The 27685-nt window shown below is 41.6% G+C and overlaps 1 protein-coding gene across 1 annotated transcript in view; it reads right to left on the bottom strand.

Moving 5' to 3' along the window:
* The window catches only part of rassf3 (Ras association domain family member 3), a 103323-nt gene that overhangs the window by 63833 nt on the left and 11805 nt on the right, over positions 1-27685 (bottom strand). The window contains exon 2 of the mRNA XM_050036359.1: positions 21273-21382. Coding sequence (XP_049892316.1) covers positions 21273-21382 — 110 coding nt within the window. The remainder of the gene's footprint in view (positions 1-21272; positions 21383-27685) is intronic.

The raw sequence follows: 27685 nt of genomic DNA, 5'->3' as shown, positions 1-27685 counted from the left end.
TATATATATATATATATATATATATATATATATTTACGTTTATGTTTGTTAATAATTCCTGTTTATTTAACTATATATTTGTAAATACTATTGTTTAAATTTCTTATATTTTCACGTATCTCTTGCAAGGAGCACCTGTAACATAAATAATTTCCCCTCGGGGATCAATAAATTATTTCTGATTCTGATTCTGATAAATTAGCCTAGCAGCTAGCGGACTTTTCCTCTACTCATATGAAGCCAGGGACAACAGCAACATTTAACAAAGGTAACGTTACAACATTCAGCTCCATTACAACTCACAAGGTTCACTGACAAAACAACTGTCTTATACTAAACACGTTTTCCAAACAACTACAACATGTTAACGTTATTAGCACAAGCCTATGGCATTTTACATTGTATAAATTAGCCTGGCAAGTAGCGGAGATTTCCTCTGCTCATATGAAGCCAGGATAAATCACACACAAAATGTTATTTTTGTGGAGGCTTTATTGTCTTCACAATTTATTGAATAAAAGCTTTGTTTCCACTGAGGGAAATGGTTTCAGCTCACAAAATAGATATAATATATTATTGTATAGATATTCCATGTTGATCCTGGATAGATTTGGTGAGGTTTATCCAGGACTATCACCATCATCATGCTGATTCTGGGTAATTTGTTCAGGTTAGGTTGTATCAGTGTAGCAGTGATGTCCCTGAATCAAAAATTATGCAGGATAAAGATGAAAGTTTTGAATAGGGTAATAAAAACGAAGGAAAATTTGTCCTCCACAGGTAACTGCAACTGCAAAATGACATTATCCTTAGCTTACATTAGCATAGCCTCCTTAGTTAGCAAGCTAATTCAGTAGCCCTGCAGTAGCTTACAAGGTTTTTGTTCAATGTTACCGAGGATTTTCAACTGGAGGATTTTAGTAGTTTTATCGTTGAAATAAAAGATTATGTTTTCGTTATACACCTGCTCTGTCTGTTGTTTCAATCTGAGGTCTGTCAGCGTGCATTCAGCCGACGGCATATCGGCATATTTCATATGTCTGACAGTGAGGTCAATGTGTCTCTGCTCCGTATGAATGGTGAATGTGTGTCATTTACAGTGAGGTTTCAGCCCGGCCGGTCGGTATCTGAGGCTGAGATTGTCCGCCTGGATAAGGACAGGATCCAAGATAAGAGCAAACAAACATAGACTGTACACACACACACACACACACACACACACACAGTCCTCTGTAGCGTCCCACCCTGATACAGATCTGTTTCCTCTGAACCTCCCACAAACTAAGCAGAAAAATTATCTCAAATTTGCTTTACAGAGTTCAGTTTACCTCCTGCACACGTGCACAGAATTTAACTAGGTTCTATTTTGTGATGAGCTTTCATAAACGTGGCCACAGACCTGCAGACACATTTGAAAACACATCCTTTCCCATGTTTAATTCACACCGAGCTGACATTTTGAAAAACAACCTCCAGTGGGTGAGTGTGAAAAACACCACTCTCATGTTGTAGAGTGAATAAAGAAATCTGTGCTATAAAAATGCTGACATACAGCTGTTAACCCTGGCAGATATTCTTGGGTACTTTCCCATTGGAGCATGAATACAAGAGGTCAGCTCTTAGAAGCAGGTTTACAGGGTCATGTCGATAACTTTTACCCTCAGAATCATCTCAGAGGAAACATGAAACATGGCCTGATGTCAGAGACCTGCCCTGACTTTAAATCCAATACAGCAGCTCATTGACGCCAGCACCTGTTGCTGTCATTCCTGAGGGGTTGTGAAGTAAATGTTGATTGCCCCATGTAATGACTATAGAATGACGCCATTGGTGTTTACACTGGCTCCCTATATACGCTGCTGTGAGCATTTATACTTGTGTGGTGGTGTGTCTGTGTCACTCTGCAGTTACACCTCCAAAACACTAGTTGGCAGTGAGGTTTCTTTGAAGTGCTGTAAAGTTTAGTTGATTCAAAACACACATTAAACACACATTAAACACACTTAATAGAGACAATTTCAAACACAAGTACACAAATCAGCTTCACTATAACTCGCAGCATTCACAGACAAACACTTGTCTTTATCTGGACACATTTTCCCCACAAACACAACATGCTAACATTATTAGCACAAGCCTATGGCATTTTACATTGTATAAATTAGCCTAGCAACTAGCAGAGATTTCCTCTGCTCATATGAAGCCAGGATAAATCACACACAAGACTTAAAATGCTATTTTAGAGGAGGCTTTATTGTCTTCACAATTTATTGTTTCTTATCTGTGAAATTAAAGTAAATAAGAGCTTTGTTTCCACTGAGGGAAATGGTGTCAGCTTACTGAAATAGACAGGAGGTCTGCTTAAGTCCCTTACCCATCAATGCATTCTTTATGATTTGGTGGGTTGGACGTCACTGACCACTCGCAGACAACAGCACTGGTATATTTTTATCTCTAAAGCAATATTGGGCAAACTTCCATTCAACCTCTGCTCCCTTCTGTGTGTCAGCTCTGGTAGTTTTAATGTACCCCAGGTTTTAACAGATCTGGGGGAAACTGCATTTTCCTACTCTGCACCATGGACGTGGAAAAATCTTCAAAAAGATCTAAAATCAGACACACTTATATCCACTGATGAATATAAGGGCATCATAAAGAATATGGTGACAGAGACATATGCTTGTTTTTCTTGAGGCCACTATGTTTGAATTATTTCAGTCACTTTCCATAATTAATCATGTTTTTTTAAAGTGAGAGGACAAAAAAGATCTGAGTCATAAACCAGTCAAGCATAAATGTAACACAAAGACTCCTCAGAGACGACACGGGGCTCAGCTGGCTGTAACTCCACTATAAAATGTGTTAGCTCCACTGCCGGCCATGTCGGGACATGTTAGGAGCCAAAAAATGAAGGAAATCAATGGGGCTCGTCTGTGGTTTGGTATCTAAGCTGTCGGCTGGTGTCCTGTTTCTGCAACAGGCAGCTGATGATGGGGGAGCTTTTGTTTGTCAGACCTGCATCTGACCGAGGAGTTAATCCTTCACAATCCACAAAGATTACACTGTTATTCTGGCTGATATAATTCATCTCTCTTACTGCTTTTCAGTCTCTTTGTCTCCTCGAGTCTGTTTTTACAGCGTAGGGGAGGGATGAAATTACGAAAAGATCTCATTAAATGTTTCTGTAGCTGGAGGCTGCAGGTTTTGTGACACTATTGTGAGTGCTGGTCTTGGAAAACAGCTGTAAATGACAGTTTGGCTAAAAATACAATGATGTGAAGCTCTCATCAGGCTTTCATGTTTCAGATTAATGTCAGTGTGGTTTTGAGGTCATAAATCTTTGTGGTTGTCTGATGTTACTCCTTGTTCTTATAAACTGTGCTTGTCTTTGCAATCTGTCTGAGTTTGACATGTGTTTTTGTGATTTTCTCGCCACTTTGGAACATTTTTCCCCCTTGAACACCATTTTCTTTCTTAGTGCTTTTAAAGTTTTTGCACAGTTCCACTTCTTACATTAATGAATAATTTAAACCAAAAGACACCATGTTTTTGTAGCTGTGCTACTTAAGTAAAAAAAATCTAAAAAATGTAACCATTATTTTGCAAACATATTCAAATTTTTTTAGCGAGTGCTGGGATCTTGTCTGAAAGTCAAAGCAGCATTAAAGCTGGGATAGGCAGTTTTATTTTTGTGTCATTGAGCGAGAATCCCATCATAAGCCCTTTTTAGATAGGAATTGTGCAAATTTGCAGGAAAGCCCAATCAGTCTTCTTTCAGCATTGGCAGTATAAAAACAAAATCGGGAAGGGAGGAAAATTGCCGCCTACCTACTTTTGTTTATACAGAATGCACCTTTTCGGGGCAATGGGGGGCGTGAGCAAGTAACAAAACGTGTAGCTCAGCTTGTGACGTAAACAGTGACGTGGGAGGGAAGCCGCAGCTAGTCAGGCGGTGGTAGTCAGACGGCTCTCTTGTAAGTGGGCCCGTTCTTCACCGTCCTTGTCATCTGCCGGTTAATGGCCTCTTCGTTTGCGAGGACAAGGAGGGCGCGCAATTCCTTGTCTCCCCAGTTGCTCATCTTTACAGTGTCTGTCAGGTTTGTGTTTCCCTCTTGCTACTAGCTGCTCGCTAATTCCTGCTATCAGCTGTTTCCTGTTTACCCACCGCCAGTGGCTTGCACGTGTGGCATCATCAACAGCTCCTCCCGCAAGTCTTCAACAGCCCCTCCCATTGCAGAAGGCCGTCTCGGTCTGTTTAAACTTAAAGGCTTCCGCCAATATGTCTACCCTACGAGGCGGAAAGTTGGGCACCTCGGATCAACTCGCCAATCCGCCTCTGTGTGTCTAAACGCTCGCAGCTTGCCGGCAAAACAGCCCAACATTCGCCGAAAATCTGGCAGTGTAAAAGGGGCTATAGACTTTGAGCCTGTTGTAATTCAAGTGGACTGAGAGAAAACTAGACTTCTGCTCCTCTTGACTCTGTTTTCAGGCTTTAGAAAATCTAGTCCGTGTCAGGAGACTTCGGCCAATCACAGGTCATTTTAGGGAGAGGGCGGTCCTACTGGCTGCTTTACAAATACAGATGTTCTAGCACGTCCCTTCAGATGGTGAAAACCTGATTCAGTGGTGGAAAATCCTGCAGAGAAAGTTACTATCCCTGCATTGGCAACTGCCTACACTGCAAAGCAACCCAGAAACAGAAGCACTTACATAAAAGACAGTCTGATAATCAACAAAATAAAACTGGTGTCAATATCAGCATCTCAGAGGTGGAGTGCAAATGTAGCTAATAGTTTAGCCTTCTGCTAATCCAAAGGCTCAAAGCTGCAGCATTAAGGTGACGTTATGTAGGTAACACTAGCTAGAGCCTCGTATAACAATTTGTCCTCTGCCTCACTCCCCGATGCTACAGACAACCTCACCGCGAAGACAGCAGGCAGCAGCTCTGGAGGACTGGACAGCCCCGACTCCCCACCAAATCAGCAAACATCTGTTCCTTCTGTTACACAGGTTAGACCCGGCACTACCGCTGGCCAACAACTCGTCGTAAAACCTGCCGCTGGGGGGGTTTGCGCTGGCTGAATTCAAGCCGATACAGCCGACCGCGGATCCATCTCCGGAGCTTCTGCCTGCTGGTCATCTGCAGTGATGCAGGCGCCATGCAGGACTGTCAGGGCGCAGAGGGAGCTGAGCCAGAGGGCAAAGCTTTCGATTTACTGGTTCATCTACGTCCCAACCCTCACCTATGGTCATGAGCTCTGGGAGGTGACCGAAAGAATGAGATCACAGATACAAGCAGCCGAAATGAGTTTCCTCTGTGGGGTGGCTGGTCTCAGCCTTAGAGATAGGGTGAGGAGCATCTGGAGGGAGCTCGGAGTAGAGCCGCTGCTCCTTCATGTCGGAAGGGGTCAGTTGAGGTGGTTCGGGCATCTGATCTGGATCCTACTGGGTGCCTCCTGTTAGAGGTGTTCTGGGCACGTCCCACTGGTAGGAGGCCCCGGGGCAGACCCAGAACACACTGGAGGGATTACATATCTCATCTGGCCTGGGAACACCTCGGGGTCCCCCAGGAGGAGCTGGAAAGCGTTGCTGGGGAGAGGGACGTCTGGGGTGCTTTGCTTGGCCTGCAGCCCCCGCGACCCAGTCTCGGACAAGCAGTTGAAAATGAATGAATATATGAATGAATGATTGGTGCAGCTTTAAAATAGTTTTGTGAGCTTGACCAATATTTGCCTCATCCTTTAAATTTAACATCACAGAAAGTAAAATGTTGTTTGTTTGAAACTGAAGATGAGACAAAGTTAAATAAAGCCCATAATATTTTATTTAAACAAAGTGTAAAGTACCTGTTGGATGCACTTGAAGGACATTTGTTGATGATATCTAGCTCAGGTTTAATGCACCTGTTGTAAGTGGACTGAAGTGTCCTAAAATACAAAGTGAATGTAATTCAAACTTCTGATTTTGACTGATTCAGTGACTTTGTTCGTGCGTCTTTCCATTTGCCATTAAACTGACATTTGTCTTTATGTAAACATGTTTTATCTCAACAAGTTTTATTTTTTTCCTCCTCCATGCTTGGCAGGTGAGCCTCCACCCTGTTTGTGTTTGCGTTAACACAATAGGCTGCTGATTAGAAGACTGGAGGAAAGGGAAGATGCACGAGGAGGAGGAAGAGACGGACGATAAGCAGATGGTGATAAATAGAGTTTGTTTACAGGAAGGACAGTAAGAAAACAGATGTTTGATAGTGAGGAGACGGTTAAGGGATATCGAGAGACTCAAATGCAGGATTATTTATAAAGTATCAACATTGTCTTTAATGGTCAGTGAGCAGCAACATGGGAGACGTTGGAGATTGCGTGCTTTGAACAAGAGTGCCTCAAAAGACTGAACCAAACATGAACTGATTCTTGTCTATGTCTAAATGCTATTCTAACAGCTTTAATAAAGAGTTGAGAACAAAATTATGAGTATTTTTCTTGCATTTAAATAATACTGAATCAAAACCAGTGAAAAAAAATATTTCTATAGCAGTCTAAGTATTTTCCAACCTTTAAATGGCTGAATATTAACTCAACATTAGTTGGAAAATACGCATATTTCTTTTTTGCAAAGAGTTCGATGACAAGATTGATACCACTCTGTTAAACATGAAACCTACAGTCAGGAGATTGTTAGCTTAGCTTAGCTTAGCCTAGCATAAAGACTGGGACAATGGAGGAAACAGCTAGCCTAGCTCTGACCAATACTGTGGTTTATAACTCCCTAAAATGACAAATGATCCCTTTTACACTTCAGTTTTTGTAGGGATTAAACAAACAAGATATATTGTCTGTTAAATATGAAATTATACAGACAGGAGATTGTTAGCTTAGCTGAGCATAAAGACTGGGATAATGGGGGAAACAGCTAGCCTAGCGCTGACTGATATTTTAGTTTATAACTCGCTAAAACCACAAATTAGATTAGTTTTCTTAAGAAACAAAGACTTAAGCTTCTGTATGAACTATGACTTTTATTTAGAGTAGTGGCAATAAATCTGCCACAACATCTCGTACTTTTCGTGTTTAGAAACTGATGTAGAACATCTGTTTATTTATGTTATGTAACACACACAAATGAACAAGTAAAGGGTAAATGCTTAAAGAGAGGAGTTCCTGTTAAACCACTTCACTGCTGTTTATCACCAGGAGACAGAGAGCTAACACTGACTCTCTCTGTCCAGGAATTACTGTCAGTAAATCACAACTGTCCAGAGAAAACCTCCCCAGAATAAACTTTCTAAGAATTGAAAAACTAGTCATTTACAGCTATGTATCAGCTGATAGAGGAAAATCTGAGCAGTGCAAACATCATGTTCATATGCAGCTATTCTGCATCACTGAACTACATTTGGAGACAGAATTCATGCCCCTAGAATCTCAATATTTCTTCAATCTATCACAAAACGTTCACTGCCGGTCAGTTTGTCCTGCAACATTTTTTTTGTTCCTTGAAACCAGTTTAAAATCCATCCACAACTGTGATCATTGCGACAAGTCCTTAAACCCAAACCTGCAACATTTCAGGTTACTGACAGTTAAAGCAACACCTACCTTTCTGGAAATTTTACGCTTTTCTTTGTTTAGGTTAAAATGCTGTTAATAAGCTGATGACTTCATTCTCATATGGTTCTAAGAAAACTCCGACCAATCATTGCATTCGGACGAAATGCAATGATTGGTCGGAGTTTTCTCCTGTCCTGTCTGTCTTCCCCACGTGGAGGCCTCCGACTGATGTAACCGTTCGCGTAAAGGTGCTGACACACCAAACCGACATCAAAGAACTAGCGGCAACGAAAGCCAACTGTTGCGTCCCTCTACGTCACCTCATGTCGCCTCATGTTGTCCTGTGTCAGTTGCATTGAACACACTACAAAGACTACATCCGATGGCCAAGTAGCATGTACGTTCTGCGCCTGCGTGAGAAGAAATAACGCAAAAAGGGAAGCCGGAAGTCCGAGGAATGCATGATATAAACAAAGTAGCGGAGTGACAAAGTGGTACTTCCTGTCAGCCGAGGGGTTTCCTATCTGTGTAGCCGAGCACCGCAGCACCTCCACGGACTATTACATCCAGACGGTCCCGGTGTTTCCTCCGCAGGCTCCACTTCACTCAGCTGCCTGATAAACCTGCTGCTACTTCCCACTTTAACCTGAATAACAAACCAGGGCTCGGTGCTCCGGTTGGATCCAACAGGAGAGCCGGGGCTAGCTGGGAAGCTAGCGGAGGCTAACTGGCTGTGCTTCCCTCCGGTCATGCTGCGGCTAATGCTCCGCTAGCCTCACAGCTAGCCCTGGTTTGTTATTGAGGTTAAAGTGGGAAGAAGCAGCGGGTCTGTGGGGCAGCTGAGTGAAGTGAAGCCTGAGGAGGAAGCACCAATTAGCCCCGGTTTCACTACAGGCAGATTCACTCGCTACAGGGGCGAGGAAATAAAACCTAAACAGCCAATCAGAGTGATCTCTCTCACCGACAAGCTCCGCCACCGATTCAACATGCTCAATCAGTCAAAAAGCCGCCGACGCCCAAGTGCCGACAGTGCGGGACACACAGCAAAAACAAGGGCGACAGACGCTCACGGATGGCCTGACTTTGACCTACGGCCTGACTTTGACCTACGGCCTGTGTCAGGGCCTTAACACATTAACAGGATTATTTTAGCAGCATGTTAGTCTGAATTAGTTAAGCCACGTTTAAAGAATGGGGTCCTGATTTGGTCTTGTTGGGTGGTTTGATGGATCCAGTTCACACCCCCATGTTTCAACGTTCATATAAACGTCTGAAACTTACATAAGCCCTGATCACCGCTTTTGAGACGTTTTAAAATAACCCATAAATCAGCCTTCAAACACCCCGATCAGCCCAACCCTCTGCCTAGTGACAGGTGACATAACAGACCTGAATCATGAACACAGAGCACAAAGTGAAACCATTAACTGAGACTTCAGATTGTTGCCACACGATAAAGAAAAGCCGAATTTCTTGAAGGTTGACAAGACACAAAGAAGACAAAGTAATAAAAAGAGAGCAGGCAAGAATGGAAGAGGAGAATGAACAAGGAAGAGAAAAATGTTCCCACACTGGAATATGTTTTCTCAAGTTTTACAACAGTTTTCCTTCCTGCTGTGCGTTCTTGTATGAGTGTGTTTGTGAGTGTGTATTTACCATAGTGCTACCCCACCCTGGCTCTAACCAAGCCAATAGCTGTTAATGAGTGACCATAAAACCTCAGAGGGAAAACACATTAACATTCCTTCTTTATTTAAATTTACTTTTCTGACTTTTAAACACCTCACTCTGCTCTCCCTACTGAGTTTCAGTAAATCGTAAAAACCCTCATTAAAAGCAACATTTGCACGTTATCGATCACCATTAATTCAGACTTCTGTTACTTTCCTTCTTAAAACAATGCCTCTCTAAATCCTGGTGTACACTGTGTGATTCTGGGCTGTCCCAGAAGAGGTGTTCGGGGCACGTTCCACTGGTAGGAGGCCCCGGGGCAGACCCAGAACACGCTGGAGGGATGACATATCTCATCTGGCCTGGGAACACCTTAGGGTCCCCCAGAAGGAGCTGGAAAGTGTTGCTGGGGAGAGGGACGTCTGGGGTGCTTTGCTTGGCCTGCTGCCCCCGCGACCCGACCTCGGATAAGCGGATGAAAATGGATGGATGAATGGATAGTCCTGCATTAGCCATGAAATATATCAAATGGCGGCGTCTCCAGCGGTGAATCAGCTCCTCAAGTATTCAATTTAAATAAATGAATAATATATTTATACATACATAATGACAATCTCTGGGTCCATGATTTTGGGCAAACTAACTTTACTTGCTTACTCCTTTTTTCGTCAAGCGCAGCTGGTTGCTAGCGGAAAGGAACGCCAACGACTCGGGGTGAGAACAACTGGTGATGCAACCAGGAAATCCTCCACAAACCAGAACGTCCCATTTCGGAGACCGTTCGGTTTGGCTGATGCGGTCTTCAAAAGGATGTGGCTGACGTGTCCTTCAAAGGCTGCAGCCCCTCAATTGAGACACAGCTTATGTGTTAGCCATGTGATATTTTAGCGACTTGTCCAGGGTGTACCCTGCCTTTAACCCAGTGTCAGCTGGGATAGACTCCAGGATAAGCTGTTACGGATAATGAAAGAATGAATTCCAGCATGTAAACATGTGCTAGTAGAAGACAGGAATAATAGGTATGAACCTGAAGATGAGCAGACTATGTTCCCTCTAAGTGCCGTACTTGAGTAAATGTGCTTAGTTCCTATTCACAACTGACTCTGACTGACTGATGTGAGTCATCTGACCCGCTGGTGTTAATGAGTCTCCATCAGAGCTGAAGAGAAAACATTCCTCTCTATCCAGACTCCATATTTACTCTGCCTCCCTCTGTCCTCTTTGTTTTCTCTCCTCTCCCTCCGCCTGTGTTTGTCTTTCCCAGCAGACAGGAAGTGGTGGACCCCATGAGCAGTTATTCTCCGTCAATCATTCACCGCCGCTCCCTTGAGCCGCACCAATCACATGAGAGGAGAGGAGGACGAACTCTGACTCGTACTGACTGTACAGGGGCTCAGGTCATAGTTATATAGACATAATGTCCAGCTCATTAATAACTCATTACTCAGTAGTAATTCATAATGTAGTGTTCCTACTGTTATTTCCTGGAGTCAGATTCCCTCAGAGCAGCGTCCTCCTCTCTTCAGGTCACAATTCAGAAAATGTTTATTCATTGATGATCAGGTAACAAAACTGTCATTTTCAAATGTTTTATAGAACAAAATCAAGGTGTATTATCCCCTGTAATGGGGATAATAATGTCAAAATCTTTAACACTTTAATGTTTATGTGACCAAAAGTAACATTTTTTTTAAATCTGATCTCAAAACTAAAACATCATAAATGACCCCGAAAGCATTTCCAGATCAACCTTGAGGCGTCACAGGGTAATTACAGGACTAAGGAAAGACAAAGAACATTTCTATGGCACATAATTAGGCACATTTCTTTGCTTTTTTTTCTTGCTAAATACTGTGTATTTTCAGCACTTTGGGTCTCTTAAAGGGCTCAGTCCGTTCTCATCCCCAGGTCGTCAAATACCAACATTTGATCACACCTTTTTAGTGTGTGTTATCCTTTGATGTCTTCATGAGACGCACTGGGCTTTCAGCTAAATCTAGTGTAAACCCAACCGTGGCAATAGTTGACGCTGAGAGCAACTGATGTAGTATAAAGAGTGAGAAAGTCGGCGTACAGCAAGAGGGAAACGAGTTTCTTAGGTTAGTGACGGCACAACCCGCCCTATTCTGCCTTAAGGGGGATTTATACTTGTGCTGCAGACCCTACGCTGTAGCCTACGCACGTAGTCTAGTCACTAGTTGGCGGCAAAGGTTTCTGTGAAGTGCTGTAAAGTTGAGTTGATTCAAAACACACATTAAACACACATTAAACATGGCTTAATAGAGACTATTTCAAACACAAGTACACAAATCAGCTTCACTATAACTCGCAGCATTCACAGACAAACACTTGTCTTTATCTGGACACATTTTCCCACAAATACAACATGCTAACGTTATTAGCACAAGCCTATGGCATTTTACATTGTCTAAATTAGCCTAGCAGCTAGCAGACTTTTCCTCTTCTCATATGAAGCCAGGGACAACAGCAACATTTAACAAAGGTAACATTACAAAATTCAGCTCCATTACAACTCACAAGGTTCACTGACAAAACAACTGTCTTATACTAAACACATTTGCCAAACAAATATTAACATGCTAACGTTATTAGCACAAGTCTATGGCATTTTACATTGTATAGATTAGCCTAGCGACTAGCGAAGATTTAAAACACGACTTAAAATGCTATTTTTGTGGAGGCTTTATTGTCTTCACAATTTATTGTTTCTTATCTGTGAAATTAAAGTTACAAAACCTAACTGCACATATTTCATATCACTGACTATGTGTTACAATATGTTTCAGCTGTGCGTCACAAAGAGACACTAAAAGGTGCCCTGTGTGACACTATGCGACACCACAGGGCATGACAAAGCATCTCTTTTTGATGATCTGGGAACAAGAATGGGCTAAAATGCTCCAATTTAAACAATCTGAGAGGGAGGAAAGTGACTTTTTTGTTTAACTTTTCGATGTTTATGTCCACACTGAGAGCATGACGTGGGATGAGGAGAATACAGTGCTTCATTTTAAAGGGTCACAAGCCAAAATTTAAATCACTGATGTAAATCAAGACTTCTGCTGTTCAAAGAAAATGTCAAAGGTATAAAAACATGACTAGACTTATACCCGTAGGGATGAATTTAGTTCTTAATTAAAAAACAATGTTTTTTTAAAGTTTCATGATGACCTATGATACTTGACACAAGAATGATCTGATCTACAGAACACAAATTAAAGAAGACAGAGTCCAAGCATTCTTGTGTCCATGTTTCAGGCCAGCTGATTGAACTGCTGATTATATTGGTCAGTCAGTACTGTAGTTAAATAGAGTCTCTGAGGTTTGTCTCTGTACTGACACTAACAAGGTCTGATGGCCCAGATTCATGTCAAACTTCAAATGTGATCTCTGTCTGTCTCTGGTGTTCAGTGAAAGGATGTTGTAGCTGTTCTAAGCATGATTGTATGACATTAAGAAAATTATGTACTGAAACTTATGCATTGTGCTTTATTTAAGGGCCAGTAAAAGATTCATAATGCAGCTAATTCAATACATTTGGTACAGACAAAATATACAGCCTGTTACACAGTCAGGGTAAATGAGAGGCAGATGGTAAGTGGTTGTTTATTTCTTGGTGCCATACATAGACAGTATAAAGAAGTGGACGTAGCTACTGTGATGTCACCCATTGATTTGTGGAGTGAAGGCCTCGAGTTTGACATTTACGTCGTCACTTTCTTGGGTCTTTGGAGCCATAAGTTCGGACAAGAAGGTGGAGCTGCAGAGGATACACATGCCTATGCCTCTATCCTGACTGACAGGTCACCGTGGTAGTGACTTGTAGGTAATAAATCAAGTGAGAAGTAGGGACATTTTCTTCTTCTGTACAATCTGACATCTTTCAACCAATGGAGTTGCCCCCTGCTGGCCATTAGAAGCAATGCAGGTTCAAGGCACTTAGACACTGGCTCAATTTTCAGCCCCTTAAGCCCCATTTCCACCGAGCAGTGCAGTTCAGTTCAGTTCAGTTCAGTTCAGTACGCTTTTTTTCTATTTCCACTGTAAAAAGTTGTGGATGGTACCAATGGAACCGTTCCGTACCGTCCCCATGTTTGGTCCCCCCTCTGTTGGGGTACCTAGCACACAGAACTGGTACTAAAAGGTGGAGCTGTGAACACTGCAGTCTGATTGGTCAGTAGAGGACGGTCACTCTGCTCAGGGCTGAGTTGTGTCTGGTTTTGAGGCTCATGTAACCACTGTTCATACCGTGGAGAGTTTTATTAGTAAACTGTAACTATAAAATGAAAGGATGTTTTGCTGCCTCTCACAGCAGCTGGAGTCTGAGAAAAAATAATTTCATTCACTGGGCCGACTGCCGGCAACTTTTAAGGTGGAACGTTAACTTGTAATGTTACTCAATGCATGAGGTGACGACGTGAATCCATCAGCACACCTTAAATTTCACTGTGACAACTTTGACCATTAATTTAGTTTTTATATGACATACACTGTTAGTAACGAGTGGATCTTCAAGTGTTTATATGTATTAATTTCGACCAGATTATGTGAACTGCATATATTTTAATCCTCAATCGTCGTTCCTGTGGGCTCCGACAACACTAAACCCCTGAGCTTGCCTGAGAAGGACTAAATGCACAAACCTCTATTTTTAAATATCCCACGGAGAGAGACTCTCACTGCAGCCTGTTCTGTTTTGATCTGAAAACATCAGCGTGCATCCTCGTTCTGTGGACGATAAACTGGACGGAGCAGTGAGTGACAACAACCCCGCCCAAAGGACTGTTTGTGGTGGAAACACTAGGGTCTAGGTACCATGTCTGAAGGGTTACTTTTGGATCTAAAGGTACCATACCTAAAGTGTTTGGTAGAAATGGGGCTTTAGATAACCCCTTGGTACCAGCACGGGGCTTTGCAGCCAATTTTACATAGTAGCCAAACAGTGGAATTACAACTTTTGGTTCCGTTATGTGATGCCATTGGGCCCAAAAGACTTCTCTCGAATTACATTGGGAAAGAGACTTCTGTGAATCAGTGGATTTTTTGAGCGTCACAGCCCCATGAAATGACTCATTTAACTATCAGGGTTTGATCCATTCGTACCGATAACATTCCTAAAATCTAGAAGCTGCACGATTAATTTGATCCCCATTCAAGTAAGCGCAGGGCTAAACCGGGAGGTAGCCACTTGGCTGGCGGAAGTCTCTAGTGCACTTGCTCTATGGGCCCAATGATGCGGAAGATCAGGGTACTTTCATCCCGTGGAAATCCAGCTATATTTGGCTTCATGAGCCACTGAACTAATTTCATAGGAATGAACGGGGCCCCGCCTCCAACGCTGTGTCCAGTTCCATTTATACATCCATGCTTGGTACCTACTAACCTATTTCTCCTGGTCGCCAACACAAACACAGTCACACTCACTGGAGGACTTCCCTGCACTAGTATTACATTCTAGCAGAGTAAATACCTCCACGCTTTGGCTGACTGCCCTGTGAGATCACTGTCACTATGATATCTGACACACGTGTGTGTGTGTGTGTGTGTGTGTGTGTGTGTGTAAATCAGTTAGCACCCATGTACCAAAGAGAGCACTGCTGATTCTGTGAAGTTACTTAAAGCATGAAGAACTAAACTCCACCCAACATGTCTATAGACACAGTGGATCCACAACAAAACCAACAACTCAGTGATTCACTGACTCACATCCAAACCACTATAAGAACACGTATTAAAAGTCAATTTCACAGAAACACTTCAAAGACTTCATGAAACAACCAACGCACCCAGGGTACCTTGTGCGTTAACTCTCAGCGTGGGAAGCCCATGACCAAACGTTGACATGTGACGAGGTCGGAGCGAGAATGTGTTGTCCTTGTCCGTGGAAATAACATTGGAATTCCTAATTTGGGTGGTGTTCCCCTATAAGTGCTTTGTGCTAAATGCTAACAATAGCATGCTAACATGCTCACAATGACAACATGCTGATGTTCAGTATGTATAAAGTGTACAATCCTTCCCGTCTTGGTTTAGCTTGTTAGCACGCTACAAGTTGCTAAATAGCGGCAAACACAAAGTAGCCTACAGATGAGGCTGATTGGTGAACTAACGACGTTTCAAAGTATTGATCAAATCTGACCTTAACGCATACAGAAACGCACAATCACACAGACACACACACTCCAGGAAAAATCCATCACTTTCTCAGAAACACATGAGAGCTTATGACTGTCTTAAGGCTGCAGATCATGTTATTATCTCTGACATCCAGTTTCGAGATGGCTTCTCCGCCACAGACCACAGACAGACACAAACACAGTGAGAACTGTACAGAGACTGAGTCGCCCTTTCAGATGCGTCAGCGCTTTTTCATTGAGCAGAGACACAGAGGCAGAAACAGTGTAAAAACGTCTGCAGAAAGAAGCTGATGGGAAACAATAAATAAATGAATATTCCAGCCAAACGGAAAAGAACAGGAATATTTCACCAAAACCATAAACACTTTGAAATAATACCCATGGGAAAAATAGTTTTTGGCTTCTGCAGCATCTGTTACATGAGTGCTAATGCCAGTACAAAGAGTATTACATAAGTCTTTAAAGTGCCAAAACATGCCAGTCTGTGTTAATCTTTTTAATTTATTTTATTTGAAAAGTGAAGGTGTTGACATTTTTCCTTTGTGAACATATAAAGTCTACAAACATCTATACAGTAGCCTATATGCAAACAGACAGACATACTGACATGTCTGTGGGAAGACTCGACAGCTCTCTGCCCACATGTCCTTCAGAAACATCTGCACACACACACTCTGACCCCATCCAGCTGCAAACACACCAAAAATGTCTTTTTCTGAAATAACTGACACGACCTGAAACCCCACAGCACTGTACTCAGCACTACTCAGCACTGTCAGTGTGTGTGTGTGTGTGTGTGAGTGTGTGATCAGCACTGGTTTGAAATGTGCTGAGCTACAAAACCACACCAGTGTTGACGAGCGCTGGAGCCAAACCCCGTCTGCACTCAGTGACGACTGTAAATATTAAAACTGGTCGTACTGGCAGATGAGATGTAAACACTGGGGGGTAAAAGTCGGCATGGTGAGGGGGGCCACAGTCGTAGTATTTCAGTTTGGGTTGAAGAAATGTGAGATGGTAACGCACGGCCAGAGAAATATCCCCACAAAGTGAAACAGCAACTGCTTAACATGACAAAAACTCCCGAGAGATATTGATGGGGGAAAACCAAAATCTGTGGTCTGTCAATTTTCCATCTGTGTAAAAATTAAAGTCCTGAGTAGAATATTCCAACAGCTAATCATGAAACTAAATAAAATAGTTTGGATATTTTTTTATCTGCAAAGGGTGATTCCCAGTGATTTTGGTGATTCAGTGACAAAGCATTTCAAAAACAGCTGGCCAGATTTCCACAAAACCAAAGGATGAATCCAAATAATTTAATAACCCCTGGACCTTATCTTTAGTGTCAGTAACATGCCAAATACGTCCATCTTCACAGAAGATCGAAGTGTCCAAATCTATGAGGTGCAGGCGTTATACAAAGTTTATTTCTGTGGAAAGTTGTGATGTCCCAAGATGAAGTGAGTGCAGTTTAAGTGGCAATTCTTTTAAAATGAGAATGAATATTGGCACAATTTTGGTAGTTTCAACCCTTAAAATATCAGCAAGAGCTTAAAAGAAACTGAACAAAGTGTCATTGCTCTGGCTTTGACCCCAAAACCACAAATTAGAAAAAGGGAGGTCAGTTGCTTGCTAATGCTAGCAAGGCCTAATGCTAATTTGCTTTAGTTAGCCCGACACCCATTAACCAGTTACTAACAATTAAATTAACAAACAACAAACCCAAAAAATCAAGTGAAATACAAGATGTTCTTTCCGTTTAATCCAGCGCTCCATTGACTCAGTAAGCCATGTCAAAGCGCTGTTCATTTAGAAGTGGTTAAATTTAATGTCTGCCTTTTATTTTATTGTCTGTTGGCTTTGCTGACAGACTGTCGGCTAGCTGTGTTAACATGTGGAAACATGGTGCCCACCCACTGGTCTACACTGTTTAGCTAATCGCTCTACACTGAGCACCAGCCGGGTCTGGCAGAAGCTAGCTAGTGACGCTACCACTAGAGACGCCCTCTCAAGCCATGGTGACGGGATGGCGGTGCTGCTGAAACACTGCACCGACCCTCTGCTCTCCCCCTCGGCTACCCCTGCGAGTAAGCAGCTTAATATTGAGCTGCAAACCCTCATTAGCATTTATGTTAGCACCTCTTGCCATGCTGATGCTGCTACCTGTGCTAAAAGAGCACAGCTAATAATGCTAACAATGCAAATACTAACTGAATAATGGTAACATTAACATTCCTAATCAGAGGCAATATTAGAGATACTGTGTAATTAAGTAATCTGCGGAGCTAAAGGAGGGAGTATTGTTTCAATTTGACCGCTAGCAGTTTCCCTCTGATTCCAGTCTTTGTGCTAAGCTAGGCTAAACAAAAATATATATTTTCCAAGTTTTAATCCTGTGTCCCTGTGTTAGTATAGCTCTTTGTTTATTAGGCCTACATGTAAAATTCAAATTCCCTCTGTTTTCTCTTCTCGTGAAACTGTTTATATGTTTGTTGAATCATCTTAAACTTGTATACATAAACATATGTAATCAAATGTGATTTGGGGCAACTATCCGCCACATAAAACCACATCTGACTGTTGGCGCGTGGATCAAAGTAGCTAGCAGAGTGATATCAGAGCAGGAGGTGTGTGTTTAGGTGAAAAGTAATACATTTTTTAAAATAAAAAACTCACAAGTATTATGATTAAAATGTGTGTAAGTGTGTAACACATCATGTGACTGTTTCCTGTAAGTGAAATTACTCTGGATGGCTGCACTAGAACGCTCACACACACACGGTAGAGAGATAAAGTTGTGTAATATTATAATACAGTCTAGTGTGGATTGTACAAACATTCTAACATGAACCAGACCTCCTACACACCCAGCTGTCTTCTAGGAATCACACACACACACTACCATTCCTGGTGAGTGATGCATTATGGGCGTGCGCACCGACTTGGGGTCCAACATTTGAACGCAGCACAATGGAATTTAAAAACACATTAAAACACATGTCCAGACTCATATCGTCATCTCATCATGTCACATTCATCACACATTTCATCATCATTTAATCTGCTGATTATTTTCTTGATTAATCGTTTGTGGTTTCCTTGAATCAGCTGTTTAAAACCCAAAAATGATTCATTTACTATCACATGTCAAAGCAGCAAACTTCAGCAACTGAGAAGCTGAAAGAAACAAATCTTTTTGCTTAAAATGAGTTTTAGAAACTATTTAAAAGTGTTTTGCTCACTGTTTTATATATGTGCTGCAGGAAAAGCCCAGTTCATGTGCGGTGGACATTATTCTGAAGATGACACAGAGAATGCTTCACAGTTATTCTAATAATTTTGGCTGCACACAGCCCGAACTGCTGGCCAAGGAGGGATAAAAGCAAAACCATAGACTTCATCAGCAGGCAAAGCGTTTGACAACAGTGTACTCTTGTGGTGATGCACTGTACTACAACAAAGCTTGTCTGAGTTGTCAAAAATATAAATGGTGAGTGTGAGATTTAAAGTGATCCTGAACCAGGGTCAACCATAAATATCACATCTCATAATACGGCAAAATACAAAGGCTGATACTGACCCAAAAGAAGTGATTTTGCAAAATTATTCACTGTTAATGTATATAGGCCTATATAGGTATAGTTGATCTTTTCAACATCAGATGCCAGCTCTATAATTAAATGTTAATCTCAATTTATAGCCAACATGGATGAGAAGTCCTTAAAGTGGAAATATGAACATCTACTCCATCTGCCGAGGAAGATCATGTGATATCACTGAAAGCCCAACTCCTTAATGGACCTTATGGTCAAATACTGTTTAAATACAACTATCACTCAGATGTTTATGGGGGTATAAAAGGCTCGAAGACAGTATTTTGAGCAGAGATGGGGGACTCCAGTCACACTCAAGTCGCAAATTCATGGACTTGGTACTTGCTTGACTAACACTGATGTAACTCTCAACTTGACTTTGACTTGGTATTCATGACTTGAGACAGTTAACTGATAATGACTTTAGTTTTTATTAAGTATTTGCATTTTTCAGATTACTGAGAATTTACGTTTTGTTTTAGAAACATGTTTAAGTGATTCCAGTGCAATGCCTGCACACCTGGCAACCTACTACGGCACGGCAAACCAGCAGAGGCTAACGCACGAGACGGCTATCATGGAGGAGGCTAGTCCAAAGATAATAAAATTTGAGATTCAAGGATTATGTTGTCAATGACGATAGTAAGAGGAGAGCAATAAGTAAGGTCTGCAGCTCAAAAATCAGTGACTAGACAAACACAACATCCAGCTTCACCCATCACTACAAAACCTACAAAGAAAAGAACACAAGCATGTCTTTTAGCTAACATATTAGCTTATTGGCTGGTCAGACGTTAGCTACTAAACAAATGTCTAGTTTTGACGATGATTTCAGAGCCCTGCTTGTTTTAATTTAGAACATAGACTGTATAATAAAGATACAAACACAAACAACATAACAGCTCCCAAGAAATGAAACCAAAACATCAGATCGACCCCTGGTGGCTGGTTGAAGTATAGGTCAAAACCTCGCCCCCTCCATGTTAGCAGATGGGACATGAACTGAAAGTACACTTCAAATAATTTTTTCCCAAAGATGGTTTCTGTCATTTTGGGTAGTTCTTATCACACTGCTGTTTGTTCAAATGTTTTGCTGCTATAAAAAGGGGGTGTGGCATCATGATTGACCGCTCCTTGTGCCAAGCGATGTGCTACCGATTGGTCAGATGAGTGTTTGGGAGGGAACTCGAGCCCGTGGAGATGACGACTGTGCAGACTCTGGCTCCAAATGATGTCAAGATGACAACTGCTGTATCTGGAATATTTAGGGTTCATTTTTGTAAAGTGGGAGGAAGTGGAGATGTGTCGTCCATCTTTATATAGCCTACAGTCGGTGATTTCGAAGGCTTGTTATTGCCACTAAATGTCAAACAGTAAGATGTATGAGGTGTAAGCAGGCTGCAGCAGTTAATGCTTTTAGCTGATTTAAAAGTGGAATCTGAAGAAGTCAGAATTCAACAAATGTTGATATCTGTGAATTATGTTAGATTTTGACTTATGTTTGACTTGTACACAAAGGTGGCATTGTATGTATGTATAGGTGTAGGTAATATGATATGTTTTGGATTGAGTGGATTGTAAAAAAGTGGAATCTGAGGTAGATCATCAGGATTTCATGCGATATGACTTGTGACTTGCTTGAGTCATAGCAGGGACTCCACTTGTGTGATTCTCACCACAGTAACTTGGGACTTGCATGTGCTTGATTTACTCCCATCTCTGATTTAGAGCACCATGAGACACTAAATGTCTCCTCTCAAAGCCACAATGATGATATCAGAGAGTTATGAAAAGTATACATTCAAGTATTCAGTGTAATATTTTGATTGGAAAACTGGGAGCTTCCATCAGACTTCACTGTATAGTAGTGTTCAGAGACTAATTAAGAAGTCACATTTCTCCTTAGTCATTAGTTCAAGGTCCACACAGTTTAATACATTCAGCGTCATTCATGCGTTTGGAGATGTTGTCGAGCTAGTTTGCTGTCTCTGTCAAGTAGCTGTCTGTTATTCGCTTCATAGCAGGAAATGGCACTTCAAGCGAAAAACTCTGTGCCGGAAATTCACTGTCCTTAAAAATAAAGTGCGTTTTTTCAAACTTGACAAGTTTGTGAGTCACTTGTGGTCCATTCAGAATGGACACGCAACCCACTTTTGGACCTGCGACCCACTAGTCAGATGCAAACAACACTTAATCTAAATAAAGTTAAACATCTAACCCTGGTTCTTCATACAACATAGAAAAGAAACAAACACGCACACACACGCACACACACACAGTGTATTGTGTGTACTCACATGTGGCGGTGTGTTGTTGTTGAGCTGGTCCTGACTGACAGGTGAAGCTGCAGCATGACAGTCCAGTGACACTCGGTCCCGACAGGCAGTGTGACACGCGTACTTACAACCTGCAGAGACATGACATGAATTCATGGAGTCATTAATTTTATAATTCATTAATTATAAAATAAGTAAAGGAAAAGGCAGGAAAAGGTTTATCTTAAGGATACCTGTGTGAAGTAAAAATGTGAGATAAGTGCAGGTGTGCATGGAAACATGAATGTGTCTGTAACGTATATGCAAATAATCCTCTGATATCGACTGACCGTCAGGTGTGGCCAAAGTTCCCGTTTGCAAATGAAAACCAACAACATGCAAAATCTGACATGAGCAAAATATGAAGGAGGGAAATGTTTCAGAACAAGGTCACTCAGGATTTGACCTAAGTAAGACTTCAAATGTGACCATTGTCTCTGTAAAAAAAAAAGTAAATAACTCCACTTAAGTTTTTCTCCAGACAAACACACACACAATCATGTTTCTATCACTTCAGAGGACATTACATTAAGAGTCAAGATTCAAGAAGTTTTATTGTCATATGCACATTAAAAAGTCAATGGTTTACACCGTACAATGAAATTTCTAATTGCGAGTCTCCCTTCACACAAAACGATAATAAAATCAGAAGTTAGATTTTAAGAAAAATAAATAAATAAATGAATCAGCAGAAACAAAGAACTAAGTTAAAAACTAAAGTTGAAGTCTTCAGCCGAAAATGTAATCATTTATGTCATGGTGACTTGTGCTTTGTCCCTAAAAGTAAGGCGAGTCCCCACAAGTTCACTATGTAATTGAGGTCCCCACAATGTCAGTAATACTTACTCGTCCACACACACACACACACATGCACACACACTGAACCTTCAGGATCAGCCAGAATCCAGCAGAACCACGAAGAACCGAAACACTGAAGAGAGCGTGTTCCCTACCTGGCGACCTCTTTTTCACGTGCTGTCCGACTTTATCCGACAGTTTGCACATGGCTGCTCCCATCTCCCATCTTCATCTTACATACATCCTCCACACACACACACAAACACACACACACAGGAGTAAATCACACATACACTCTCTCTTCTCTCCCTGCAGTCTTTCTCAGTGTGTCTCGGTCGTGTTGTGCTCTATGCTCAGACTCTATCAGACTTCAGATGCTGATTTGCGTTGAGCTGCCGCTCTCTCTGTTTCCCTGTCTGTGTGTTGTTGTGCTGAGTTGGTGATTTAACAGTCAAATGGAGGCCACAGTGTGATGGACACACAGACAGGCAGAGAGGAGGGGTGGGGGTGGTGGTGGTGGTGGCGCTGCTGCTGCTGGTGGATGTAGGACTGCTGACTCAGTCATCCACAGTCACTCTCTCTTTCTCCTCTCCGCTCTGTTTCTCTTTGCTCTCTTACGTAGCTTGTTATGACTGCTGTGTCTCCCCAGTTTCCTGCTGTGACTCTGCCTCCATTCATCCATTCACCACATCATCCTTTTGACTATAAGGTTGATCCACAGAGGAAGAGCGGAAGAGACTTATCCATCCATCAGCCCATCAGTGTAAACATCCATCCATCCATTTATCCATCCATCTATTTCCATAAAGAAAATAAACTCCACTGCCACCATTTTAATGTTGTAGCTGTTCAATGCATCATCATAATATAAAACTCTGACAGCAGCCATCCTGCATAATGATGTTGTGTGTCAGACCCTACACCGTAGCCTACACACATGGCCTATGTCGTTGTGAGCATTTATACTTGTGCGGTGGTGTGTCTGTGTCACTCTGCAGTTACACCTCCAAAACACTAGTTAGCAGCGGAGGTTTCTGTGAAGTGCTGTAAAGTTGAGTTAATTCAAAACACACATTAGCTTCACTATAACTCGCAGCATTCACAGACAAACACTTGTCTTTATCTGGACACATTTTCCCCACAAATACAACATGCTAACGTTATTAGCACAAGTCTATGGCATTTTACATTGTATAAATTAGCCTAGCAGCTAGCAGACTTTTCCTCTACTCCTATGAAACCAGGGACAACAGCAACATTTAACAAAGGTAACGTTACAAAATTAAAATAAAAGCTTTGTTTCCACTGAGGGAAATGGTTTCAGCTTACAGAAATGGACAGGAGGTCTGCATCACTGACACGTGTAGTTACATTTCTGGGCAGGTGCTAGCAGACTACAGCGTAGGGTACAGCGTCGATTCAACACAGAAGTATAAATCCCGCATTAGTACTTTGACTTAGATTAAAGTGGGCCCATCTGATGCTCAAACGTGCAGGTTTTTCTTCTGTTACATGAACACTGCGTCATGGCTCTGATAACATAAGTAATGTTTCCATCAATAAAATAATTGCTCTGTTTCATCCCTTCTTTCTGCTGCTTTCCTCTCCTTCATTTCCCTCTGTTCTTCCTCTCTGTCTCCCCCGTCCTCTCCCTCCCTCTCGCTCTCTGCTGTCTCAGGGATAAAAGCTTTTTCCAGACGCCAACAATCGATCAGACTCAATCAGTCCGACACACAAACTCTTTAACCTCCTATGCTTTCACTGTAGAGGCAAGAATCATGGAACACAGTACATACAGCTGCTGGACTATAAATGTAGAAAGAGTCTCCAAGGTTTTGAGGAGGGGGCCACTTTATGTGTTTTGATTGTCAGATTAAACTTAACTTATAACTATAACTTAATGTTCCCTTCAAACTTTAAAAACCTGAACCTTCTATTTCATTAAATATTTAGCTCTTTCAGCTGTGGTGGATAGTTGTGATTCACAGGTAAATGTATGAAACTGAATAAAGCGATTGATATGAAATTAGCGATAAATTAGTCATCAAATATAGAAATTTCTTAAAAATCTTATTAATATCTTTATTTAAAATATCCATAATCTCTTTAAGTTACCAGATCTTTAGGTAAATTATCAGCAGTGTGTATAAAGATTAAATCATAAGAATCACCTTGCGATAATATCCAGTTTTCTGCTTTTAGCTAATTTGTTTAGTGTAAAACCATTACATAATTCATAGCGTTTGTTGATAACTTTTTATATATCTTATTAAACTATCTGTACAAGAGGGGGTACAGTACCAGTCCCAGTCCCAGGCTCTTATTGTGAAACTCAGCAGAGGTCAAAGGTCAGAAATCACAAACTGAACTCAACAGCTTTTTTCCCCTGTGTGTGAAACTTTTTTTTTTTTCTCAGCGCAGGCTCTCTAATCAGGTCTGTGTGTGCACAGAGAAGCACAATGAGCCTTCAGCTCCTCTCACAATCACCTGCTGAAACACACACTCCGTCCCACCATCCCGCCCAGAGGTCAAAGGTCAAATCAGCTAAAGCTCAGGACCACGAAAGGTAGCAGGGATTCAGAGTTTGTCTCAAAGAAAAAAGAGTGGGCAGGATATTTGAGGTAAAAAAGTTTAAAATCGTGCAGTCTGTCAACATGAGGAAAATGTGTTGTTCTAGATGAATGACTTATGATGACAGGAAGTGCCAGTTTGAGTAACAGATCCATGTCAAAATCAGGCGCTTGGGCAGTGACAACGAAAAAGGTCTGAAAAACATCAGAAAATGTAAACTGTGATTACTTAAAAACCACACTAGATATCAAAATGCCGGCTTAGTCCAGTAAAGTCCAGAGTCTTGTGAGATGTTTAAAGTTTGAATCATTTTTCTATGTCCAAGTATGGCGATTTGGTGTGGCCTGAAAGAGGAGTGATTATACGTTGATTTCTTGACAATCTCCAATCACTTTGAATGGGAAATTTAACATTTGTTTGCGAATTTCGTAAAAACTGCTTGGTCAATCTCTGAGAAAAGTCATAGCATGTATTTTTTGCCAATGTGTTGGCAACATGGCAGGACGAGTTTTGTGGCGAAATGTATATGGAAGATGAAGATTAAGAATAAGAAAATAAAGGCGAGGAATAGTAACAGGTTGTGCCCATGTTGCACAGCAGGCCGCCCTGATTAATCAGAAAATAAAGTAAAATTCGGAGATTCCAGCTTCTTAAATGTGAATATTTTCCTGTTTCTTTTCTCCTCTATGACCGTTAACTGATTACCTTTGGGTTGTGGACACAACAAGACATTTGAGGCGACATCTTGGGCTTTGGGAAACACTGCTCAACAGTTTGCACCATTTTCTGAAATTTTTTATAGATCAGATAACTAATCGATCATTTGAGAAAATAACTGATAGATTATTAGATGTTTTATCAATATTGTTTATATGTTGTTGCTACCGTTATTTATCATGCTTTTTTGTAAATACAGCAGAGATTATTGGCTGCAAATGCCTGTACAGTAGTGAGGAGACAATGACAGGTGTGTGTGCGTGTGTGTGTGTGTGTGTGTGTGTGTAGACAGGTGTTTGCTGAATACAGCCGCCATCTGTTCTTTTCTGTTTCTTTATTTTATTCTTTCTTTTGTCGTTTTGTTTCTACATGTTCAAACACACGTTCAGGTGTTTTATCATGTGATGGAACTCAAGCTGGTGAGAATAAAAAGAGTTATCATATTACACATGCACACACACACACACACACACACACACGGTACAGTCGTCACAGCCAATATAATATAACGCACTTACTAAATAGCTGCAGACACAATGCATGCGACACTTTAGACCCTGAATACAACTGCAGGTTTTGAGTGCATTCTCATTTTCATAAAATCTATTAAAGCATAAGTTCTGTTTTAACGAGGGTTTAAGTCAAAGTGAACATGTTATTAACGAGTTAAAGCAAATTCTCGTTAACGCCACATACGTTGTGAAAGTATGACCCTCGGCCCACCCCGTAGTTTGGGAAATCAGGAAGCGATGCAGCAGTAACACTGTGGATGGCGAGCAGAGACAAACCTCTGTGAGCAGACATGGATAAAGAAAGGCGCCTTATTGGTGTAAAGTTCAGCGTCAAAGCCAAAAGGTTCTCTCAACAGGACCAAAGTTATTTGCATTTACTGTTGATGTGATTTGAGTTACCAAAAAAAAACGTGCAATTAATTTGAGATTAATCGCGGTTAAATATTTGAATCGATTGACATCCCTGCTTTAAACCTGTTTTTCATTTGTGGTTTTAATATTCCGTCTCTGCATGTGATATTACTGTTTGAGTTCAGCTCAGTTTACGCTATACAGCCTCGTCTCTTGGTCTCTTAGTTTCCACGCACAGAAAGTGAAACGAATAAAGGGAAGATTCGCTCTAATCTGCCACACTCTCAGGACTCACCGGAGCTCCTCCACAACACACTGACTTCCAGTCGTCCGGAGCGTCGCATCACTTTTGGAAAGCGGTAGAAAAATCCCGACACTCTCCTCAAAGTTTTGCCAAAGTTTTTGGCAAAGCCCATTCTGCTCACACACACACACACACACACACACACACATACACATACACACTGGTCCAGATGTTTGACTTAAATCCAGAGATAAGTCCATGTAAATCCCAAATCATCCTTGACTGTCCCCCATGATGTGTCTCTGTCTGTGCTCAGGTCTGATCTGGTCCCTCCCCTCACACACACTCTGACCCCCGTCTGCCTGCTGGCCCCTGTTTGTTCAGTCGCTGTCACAGTTTGGCTCCAAAAGAGACAAGATACAATCATCTGTGGCAGCTGATGACACACACACACACACACACTGGCTACACAGGCTGCTTCATTATTTGACACAGTGGTTCAAAATGAGCCTCCGTCCTCTGTCCACTCTAGAAAATAATCCACTGGTTCAACTTTAAAAAATTAAGGAAACAATTTGCATGTGTCTTTTATAATCCAGCAAACTCAATTAGTTTAGTACAACCAACATGATTTGCTTTGACCGTGACAAACTTAATTAAGTTGGACCAACTTCATATTTATCCAAAAGTTGTAGTGATGTCTATGGGTCAAATTATTTTATTAAAGACATCCTACTGCAAAATGTCAAAAATGCTTTTGGTTTTGACCAGCTTCTTAAAATAAGATGTAATTTAAACACTTTGATGTCGTTTAAGCATCTTTCCCAAGACTTCATGAATAAGTTTTTAGAGTGTAATTAATCTCTGAAGACAGATTCTGCAATTTACATTGTAGACTCTGTCGGCAGCCCTGTGTGAAAGACGACTAGAGAGGGGGGGAGGGCGGGGCTTTGAGTTTGAACGATGCTGCGCTTTAGCCAATCACAATGGAGGGTGCGTGGCCGAGATGTGCAGGTGTCCCCAGGAAATGTGTACCTACAGAAACAGCAAGCTCCGCGTCCACAGCGAGCGCTCCACCCAAACCGCCGTCTCGTCAACGTGAAAAAAACTATTTTTTCCAGCGGATGTCTTAGTTACAACATGATTGAGCTAACTGGAGTAGTTTCATGTCGTATCCGACAACGGGAGGCTTTTAACAGATG

The sequence above is a fragment of the Epinephelus moara genome, chromosome 23 (assembly GCF_006386435.1).
Source record: "Epinephelus moara isolate mb chromosome 23, YSFRI_EMoa_1.0, whole genome shotgun sequence".
NCBI lineage: Eukaryota > Metazoa > Chordata > Actinopteri > Perciformes > Serranidae > Epinephelus > Epinephelus moara.
The sequence above is the reverse complement of the archived record's forward strand: the minus strand, read 5'-3'. Positions and strand labels throughout refer to the sequence as shown.